This window comes from Tribolium madens, unplaced genomic scaffold (genome assembly GCF_015345945.1).
Source record: "Tribolium madens isolate multiple individuals breed KSU strain unplaced genomic scaffold, Tmad_KSU_1.1 Scaffold_97;HRSCAF=244;Tcas5.2_LG3a, whole genome shotgun sequence".
In the NCBI taxonomy this organism is placed as follows: Eukaryota; Metazoa; Arthropoda; class Insecta; order Coleoptera; family Tenebrionidae; genus Tribolium; species Tribolium madens.
Genome location: NW_025401069.1, coordinates 13,851,250 through 13,859,521, shown reverse-complemented (window position 1 = coordinate 13,859,521; position 8,272 = coordinate 13,851,250). Strand labels below are relative to the sequence as shown.

The following is an 8,272-nucleotide window of genomic DNA, read 5'->3' as shown; positions in this document are numbered from 1 at the left end:
CACTCCGAGTGATAAAATGTGAAAACATCACGCTGTTCTTGAGTGCAATGGCACTTGTCCCACAATTCCACCAACTCGGCTCGTTGTTTTTCAATCAAATTCCTCAAGTTGGCCTTTTTCATCTCTTCTAACCGATTTAACTTAATTTTTAGGGCATCGAGGGTCTTTAATGAATGACCCGTGTTGTTTTGCAGGAAAAAAACCCGCTCAACCAAATCAATCCCGAGTTTCTTCCACAAGTCGTCGATTTTGCTCCTCAATTCTCCAATCTCTTCCTTCACACTTGATAGACGTGTGACCAACTGGTCGTGGAACTCCCGGAGTTGGGCCATCTCGGCGTCCGTGATCATGACTTGAGTGTTAGTCAAATTTAAAACGTCTTTTTCGAACTCGATATTGGGGCAAACCTCCAACTCGGTGACAATCTCCACAATCTTTTCCTTCAACTGGAAGAAGATTTCTACACGCTCGAGGGCTTCGGTCTCCAAGCCCTCGACGTATGCCCGAGAGGGCTACTCTTACTCGAGGAGAAAAATCGCAACAAATTCAAAAAACGACTTCCACGAGTCGAAGAATCGCTTCGAAATTTGGCACAGGAGCACTATTTGCGCACTGGACGAGAGTTTTACATTTTTGAGTATATCGAACAGTTGCACGAGGACAAGCAAAAGGTTTGTAAAAAACGCAATTTGTATTTTGTTTGATTGAATTTTAGGAGTTTAAGCAAAAATTAAGCGCCAAGAAGGAGCAAAGGGAGCAGCTGTCGCCTCGTATGGTGACACCTACGTTATTAACCCCTCGTCATTGCTCCAAACGTAAAGCTCCGATCACTGCGATGACAGAGCCGCCCAAAAAGGCGAAAATTTCGGTTAAGAAGAGAGTGTCCAAGACGGGTTTGCCGAAATTGATCATTTCAAAGACTAAGAATCGTCGCAAATCAGCCCGAAGAGAGCGATTGAGGCAAAGACTGTRATTTAACAGGAGTTCGGATAAGGAAAATCTGAATGTGGGGGAGGTTTCGACTAGTTATCACGATTTTGAGGTAAGTTTTTGAGGAGTTGTAGCGATTTTGTTACATTTTGAGGGTTTTTTGTAGAAGGAAATTTCCGGAAAAGAAGGCTTCCGATCCACCACATTTGAAGTTAAAGTTACCAATCCGGAGGAAATTTCTATCAAAAATGAGAAGTTTCTTGTTCCCAGAGAGTTGCCCAGGACTCCGAGGCCGAAAAGATTTTAATCTGTTATATATTTTGTAAATTTTTGTATTATTTTTATTTTTAGAAAGTAAGTGTCATGTGTTTTAAACATTTGTGTATTTTTTTTACAATGTATTAACGAAGTTTTAGTATTAAGTTGTGTAGGTGCTCTTCTTAAAATATATTTATAACAAGCTCAAACTTTGTCTGTACGTACTTTTTTTTAACATAAAAGTCAATTTCTCAAAATTTAAAAACTTTCACCCTAATAAGGTGGTGGTTGGTAATACAGAAATGTCACAAAGTTTGAAGAATTTGATTTTCGAAGTGTCAAGTCTCAAATATTTTTCAAAATTTTGTTGAATTAAAAATGAATACTTTTTTATAAACTTTAGCAACTACACATGCACACCTGTTCAATAATTTATGAATATATTAATTTTTTTAATTTGCAGTTTTTCAACAAAATATTTTGTTGGCACGACTGAGAAGAATGTGTTCCTTTTTGTTTAATAACTGGAATTTTTATTATTAATTATTTGTTTATTTAAAAAAAAATACCTAAATTGCGGCGCATGCGCAAGTATTATAAATTAAAGCATTTAACTTTTTTATTCGATTAACTGCAATCTTACATTTTTTGATTAACTTGTTTCAGCTTTTCTACCTCAGGGGCATTGTTTATATATATCACAATGAATATTATTTATTTATTTTTTTATAAACACTGGCAACTACGCATGTGCACCTGTCACCTGTCAAACGAATTTAAGTTCATTTTTTAATTTTTACAATGTGTTGATTTTTAAGCAAATTTGTTTGATGTCAGGATTGAGAAAAATGTTTGTTTTTTTCGTCTAAAAACTGGCATTTTTATTGACTATTTGTTTATTTAAAACAGGTATAAACCACTGCGCATGCGCGCTGCCTCTACTGCATATGACCTTAGAAGGAATTCAAAAGTTGAAATCCATTTTTGTATTTTGAGTTTCATTTGTTTTTAATTATTGTGTGAACAATTTAGTGCTTGAAAAAGTCGAAAAATGAGCTCTATTTAGTTCAAACCAACCGTAATTTAAAACATATTTTTCAGGCATTGTAATGTATTTTATTGCATTTTATTCGTGATGAGTGTAGTTTTTGGAATCGGTGATAAATGCGCTGTAAAACAGCCAAAATATTTATTTAATTAACCAATTTATATATCCTTTATAATATAAAATACTTTGGTTTCTTAAAAAAAAAGTTATTATAAAATGCGTTTTTTTTATACCAAATTGTTACGTATTTTTTCTTAGGTTGGCTGTTGGAATCCATTTTTGGATTTTGAGTTGCGTTTGTTTTTAATTATTGTGTGAACAATTTAGTGCCTGAAAAAGTCGAAAAATGAGCTCTATTTAAATCAGACAAACCGTAATTTCGCTGGTAAGTGTTTAAAAACATATTTTTCAAGGTTCTTAGTGTGTTTTATTGCATTTTATTCGTGATGAATGTAGTTTTTGGAATCGGGGATAGATGACGCTGTAAAACAGCCAAAATATTTAATTACCTAATTTATTTAGCCTTTATAATTTAAAATACTTTGATTTCTTAACAATAGCTTAGCCCTAGTCTCGTCCACAGTCTCATGCTCCGGGGCATAGCACACATGAAGGATGCCCCCATAGAACGCCTTATTATCTAGCAGTCTTTTCGCCCTCCTTGCCACCTCAAACTTCTCATAGACGACGTGAAAACATTCGGTGAAAATCTCAGTTTTGTGGTCGGCGACTAGATGAAACTTTGTTAATTTTCCTTGTTTGGCACACAACGCCTTAAATTCGCTAAAAAGGTTGATTTTGGGGACCCCATAAACGAATAAATGTTGCGATTCGTTCGCAATAGTGTAGGTTTTAACAGCTGTGAGTCTCCGACCTTGTCTATAAGCGGCTCGAGTCTGGCACAAACTTTGCTGTTTGTGGTGTTTAACTTCTTTCATGCCGACGAAAGATCTGATCCAGACTGTGTTCCAAGGGGGCGTTGGTGCCTCTCAGCCCCGCGACGACTTTGCTGCTCCAAACGAAGTACTCCCGGACGCGCCCCTCGCTCCACCCTTCCGGAGTGGCGATTTCCAGGTCACGTAAATTGTACAATTTGTCGGCGAGCTTGACGAGTTTGGCTTCGTATGAGGAGCCTTTCGCGTGCTCAATTTGTAGCCTTTTTCGCTCCTCTTTCGGTAAACTTTTATCGTCGGTTACCTCCTCAACAATGCCTCGGACGCGCTTCCCGAACACCTCCTCAATCTCCTCAAATGTGGTCGCCGTGTCCTCGACGGTGTCGTGCAAAAGAGCGGCTTGGAGCACCTCAAGATCGGTGATTTTTGCCTCGTTTGTGAGGATGTAAGCCACTCCAATGGGGTGGTTTATGTAGGGGGTTTTCTCGGGGTTTTTGCGTCTCTGGTCCTTCTGTTTCTCGGCGGCGAAATTCACACACTTTATCAGATCCTCGGCAATGTTTGTCATTACTGGAAGAAAAACGTTTTTTGAGGTTATGGTGTGCACATTTTTGACGTTTTGCCAAGATGGCGTATTGCGATTTTAACAATTTTGTAAATATTTCCAACGATATTGAGAGACGATGTAGGACTTGTCTTCGTATTTGTGACGAATTTAACGCACTTTCGAAGTGTGTACAAGTTGGTGAGAGCAGTTTAACACTTACTGAAATCATTCAGAGTTGTGCTTCAGTACAGGTAAGATGCTTGTTTTGGGTGATTTTGGCACAATTAACTGTTTTACTGAGGTGTTAACCAATTGTAATGTCTCTACGAGCGTCGTTTTGTTGACTCGATGATTTTTTGCGTCAAAAACACAAAGATAAAAAGTGGAATTTTAACCTTGTGACAGATGTCACATGACGTCATGTTTCTGTCATTCAAATTTTGTAATAATAAGTTGTTTTATTTCGAAAAACTCATTTTTTTATCATGTTTTTTTTTATGAAATTGCTATAAATTTGTTCAGAGTTGTTATTTATGATATTTCAATGATTTTTTTTCTTCAAAAACTGATAAAAAGTTGAATTTTAACCATGACACGTGACAGATGTCACGTGATACTCTTCTTATTCAAATTTTCTAAATCATATTTTTTCATGAAATTGCAATAAATTTATTCAAAGATTTGTTATTTATGCCTTTTCAATGATTTTGAATGATTTTTTTTTTATCAAAAACTGATAAAGAAGTTGAATTTTAACGAAAAATACAAATATTGAAAAAGTAGGGTACCTTGTCATTCAAATTGTTCAAATATAATTTTTTCAAATTTTATTTACGAAATCGCAATAAATTTTGTCAAAAATTTGCTATTTATGCTTTTTTAATTATTTTAAATGATTTTTTTTTGCCAAAAACTAGTCAAAAATTGAATCTTAACCATGTGACAGATGTCACTTGATGGTCCCTTTTTTCAAATTTTGTAATAATTTTTTTCAAGTTTTAGTGATGTAATCTCAAAAAAATTGGCCAAATATTTGTTTTAATGATTTTAAATGATTTTTTCTTTTTTTTTTTGTTAATGTATTTTTATCAAGTCTTAATAAATTTTGTTCAACGCGTTGTTATTTATGATTTTTCAATTTTTTTTTCTTCAAAAACTGATCAAAAGTTGAATTTTAACCATGTAATAGATGTCACGTGATGATCCTGTCATTCAAATTTTCTAAGGTATTTTTATATGCTTTATTTATGAAATTGCAATAAATTTGTTTAAAGATTTATTATTTATGCTTTTTAAATTATTTTCAATGATTTTTTTTGTCAAAAACTGAATTTTAACCATGTGACAGATGTCACGTGATGCTTCTCTCATTCAAATTCTCTAAATCATATTTTTTTAATGTTTTATTTATGAAATCTCAATAAATTTGTTCAAATATTTATTTTTTTAATAACACAACAGCCAATAATATTTGTATTTTTCAGCGAAAATTGATCAAAACTTGGGTTTTTAGTATGTAACAGTTGTCACTCATACTTGTCATTTTTAAATTTTGAAAAAAAAGTTTTTTAATCATATTTAACATCAATTAATACGATCGAATATTTATTGTTTGATGATAAAAAAAATCAGTTTTTAAATTTTTTGTTTTTGTCAACAGATATCTGAAACGGACGAGTTTCCCCAAGGAATATGCGAAAATTGCAAAGATGTGGCAATTAAATCGTACTTATTTAGAGTCCAATGTGAAACCTCTGATAAATATCTACAAACATTTGCCCAAAGAACTAGTTTGAAAAAAACGCTACCAACTGTTGAAACAATAAAAATAGAAATTGAAAAAAGTATTAAAACTTCAACAAAACACTCGTGTCACAACTGTGATGAAAGTTTTACCTCAAAAAAATCACTATTACACCATCGCAAAACCCACGAGTCTGACACCACAAACCGTACTTGCCCCTTGTGCTCCAAAGTCTTCCAATACCGCACCAGTATGCTAAAACACAAAAAGCGCCACAATGCGCCCCCCAAGACATGCCCATTTTGCCCCTTTGAACCCAGCAGTCCTAGCAACCTCTCCAAGCACATGGAACAAACACATTCGCATTTGAAGTCGTTCAAGTGTTCCCTGTGCCCCAAAACCTTCTTCAAAAAGGCCAATTTGCGCCTCCACGTGCAAGTCCACACAGGGGTGAAGAAGCACACGTGCGAGATCTGTGGCATGTCTTTTGTTTTACGAGGTAACTTGTCGGTGCATCGGAGATTGCACACGGGGGAGAGGCCGTATACATGTTCCACGTGCGGTCGGGGGTTCACACAGCAATCGGCGCTGCGATCGCATGAAGCGGGGCATTCAGATAAGAAGGATTATGTGTGCAGTGATTGTGGAGCGGCGTTTAGTCGAAAGGGGGCGTTGAGGAATCATAGGAAGAGACATTCGGGGGCGCGGCCGTTTGAGTGTTCAGTTTGTGGAAAAAAGTTTACTTTTAGTTCGGAGAGAAAGAGGCATATGTTGATTCACACAGGCGATAAGAATTTTGAGTGTGAGGTGTGTGGGAGGAGATTTACAAGGGGGACGAATTTGAGGGTGCATAAGAGGATACATACGGGGGAGACGCCACATGTGTGTGGGGTGTGCGGGAAGGGATTCATACAAGCGCATTGTTTGAGGACGCATATGAATACGCATTCAGGGGCGCAGTGATATTTCATATTTTTAATAACTCAATAAATTTTACAAAAATATTTATGCAACCAACTATACACAGCACCACCTAGTCTGTGGGTTATGTTTATGTTGGCACAAAGAACAAAAATATTTTAAGATGTGGCAATTTAATCGTACTTATTTAAAATCCAGTGTGAAACCTTTGATAAATATCTATGTATAAACACTTGGCTAAAGAATCAATTCGAGAAAAACGCAGTTATTTATATTTCGGTCTGATCGACATTCGAAACTGCCGACACATCAAATTCAGACGCATTGTAAATTTGTAGAGTAAGTAATAAAAAGCAAAAAACAGTAATACAATCGTTTCCAGCCACCAAATTTGTTAAACAATGCAATTCGAATGGCATAATTTAGTCTGAAAGGAAAATTGAGGTTAGAAAACATGTTACCCGGAATTGGTTTATTCGGTACCGGCCCCATGGTGAAACTCCTCGTTCCAATCCTCCGCGAGAATGGCTTTAAAATCGAGGCTGTCTGGAGCCGCACCTTGCATGACGCTCAAGACACCGCCCGCGAGCTCAACATCCCCTTTTTCACCAACAAAATCGACGACGTTTTACTCCGCAAAGACGTCGACTTAATTTTCGTCTTGTGTTCGCCCAATTTGCACGCCCAAATCAGTGTCAAAGCTCTAGGAATTGGCAAACACATCGTTTGCGACAAACCGGCGGGGCTCAACCAATGCGACGCCCTCAAAATGGTCCGCGCTGGCCAGTATTACCCCTCGTTGATATCCCTCATCAACCACCCGTTTCGCTTCCTCCCAGCCTTGACTCACATGCGGAAAGCGATAAAAGAGAACTATCTCGAGTCTAGTATCACTCTAATTGATATCAGGATCCAAAGTGGGTCTTTATTTACAGACAGTGATTTCTTCGATTGGAAATGCGACGATGTGATGGGGGGCGGAACCCTAAACCTGATCGGGAGCCACGTCATCGACCTGGTGACATTCCTCACCAATCAGCGAGCCGTCCGTGTCCACGGAGTCGTCCGCACCTTCACTAAAACAACCCCAAACATCACCGGAATCCGACACATCTCCGCCCCGGATTTCTGCACGTTTCAAATGGAACTAGCCAATGGTATTCTCGTCACGGCCACCCTCAATAGTCACACAATGGGGGGTAATTTCCAACAGGAAGTCATGGTTTGTAGCACCACCGGGCATTTGGTGGTCCGAGGAGGCGATTTATTCGGCCGGAGGAACAAAGGCAACGAAGAAGTGTTGTATTTGGACGTGGAGGATTTACAGTGTGCTGTGCCCAATTCAACTCTCCCGAAACCATTCATTAAGGGAGTTTGTAAAATGGTTTCGGCGTTAAGAGAGGCGTTTTTGCCAGTCAAAGAGAAGGCTGGATGGGTGAAGGAACCGGTTTGTTCAGCTGCAAATTTCGACGATGGTTTGTACGTTCAAGCAGTTTTAAGCGCGATTAGACACTCCTCGAATACGAGACAGTGGGTCAAAGTTGATGTTTTGACCAAACAGCCGGACACTAATGCTCTGTTGAGTGCGGCGGTGAGGAGGACGGCTATTTCCATGTCGTGAAAGGGGCGATTTTTATTTATTTACACTTTTTATACATGTTTCCGCGGTCAATTCATATTGCAAAGTTAGCAACAGAAGTAACTAAATTGTGTCAGAATTATCATTCAAAAGTCAGATTTACACAGACAAATGGCCACTATGAGCTGACCGCAACTGTTTTGAATGAAATAGTAGATTATATGCGAGGTGGAAAATGACGGGTTGTAATGACAACTTCCCGACCTCATATTACTATAATCTTGTATTACACTGATGAAAGCTAAAACAAGGAGTCGTTTTATTATCCTCCACTTAATCCGTAATTCCGCCC

The 8,272-nt window shown here is 37.6% G+C and overlaps 4 protein-coding genes and 1 pseudogene across 4 annotated transcripts; 3 read left to right on the top strand and 2 right to left on the bottom strand.

Moving 5' to 3' along the window:
* The window catches only part of LOC123014881, a 3,519-nt pseudogene extending 2,122 nt beyond the window's left edge, over positions 1 to 1,397 (top strand).
* A 1,325-nt stretch (positions 1,398 to 2,722) lies between these two features.
* Positions 2,723 to 3,174, bottom strand: LOC123014965 (RNA-binding protein 48). Its single transcript, XM_044414319.1, has one exon. It carries the CDS (start codon positions 3,172 to 3,174, stop codon positions 2,755 to 2,757), a length of 420 nt encoding a protein of 139 aa, XP_044270254.1. The 3' UTR covers positions 2,723 to 2,754.
* LOC123014964 (guanosine-3',5'-bis(diphosphate) 3'-pyrophosphohydrolase MESH1) lies at positions 3,161 to 4,066 on the bottom strand. The gene is made up of 2 exons (XM_044414317.1): positions 3,897 to 4,066; positions 3,161 to 3,699 (listed from the first exon to the last, which is right to left on the bottom strand). The coding sequence occupies exon 2, from the start codon at positions 3,695 to 3,697 to the stop codon at positions 3,161 to 3,163; it is 537 nt and encodes a 178-aa protein (XP_044270252.1). The 5' UTR covers positions 3,698 to 3,699; positions 3,897 to 4,066.
* LOC123014961 (zinc finger protein 501-like) lies at positions 3,739 to 6,415 on the top strand. Its single transcript, XM_044414314.1, has 2 exons — positions 3,739 to 3,927; positions 5,337 to 6,415. The coding sequence occupies exons 1-2, from the start codon at positions 3,757 to 3,759 to the stop codon at positions 6,381 to 6,383; spliced, it is 1,218 nt and encodes a 405-aa protein (XP_044270249.1). The 5' UTR covers positions 3,739 to 3,756; the 3' UTR covers positions 6,384 to 6,415.
* A 185-nt stretch (positions 6,416 to 6,600) lies between these two features.
* Positions 6,601 to 8,227, top strand: LOC123014962 (glucose-fructose oxidoreductase domain-containing protein 2). Its single transcript, XM_044414315.1, has 2 exons — positions 6,601 to 6,667; positions 6,724 to 8,227. The coding sequence occupies exon 2, from the start codon at positions 6,796 to 6,798 to the stop codon at positions 7,960 to 7,962; it is 1,167 nt and encodes a 388-aa protein (XP_044270250.1). The 5' UTR covers positions 6,601 to 6,667; positions 6,724 to 6,795; the 3' UTR covers positions 7,963 to 8,227.
* Positions 8,228 to 8,272: the final 45 nt, after the last annotated feature.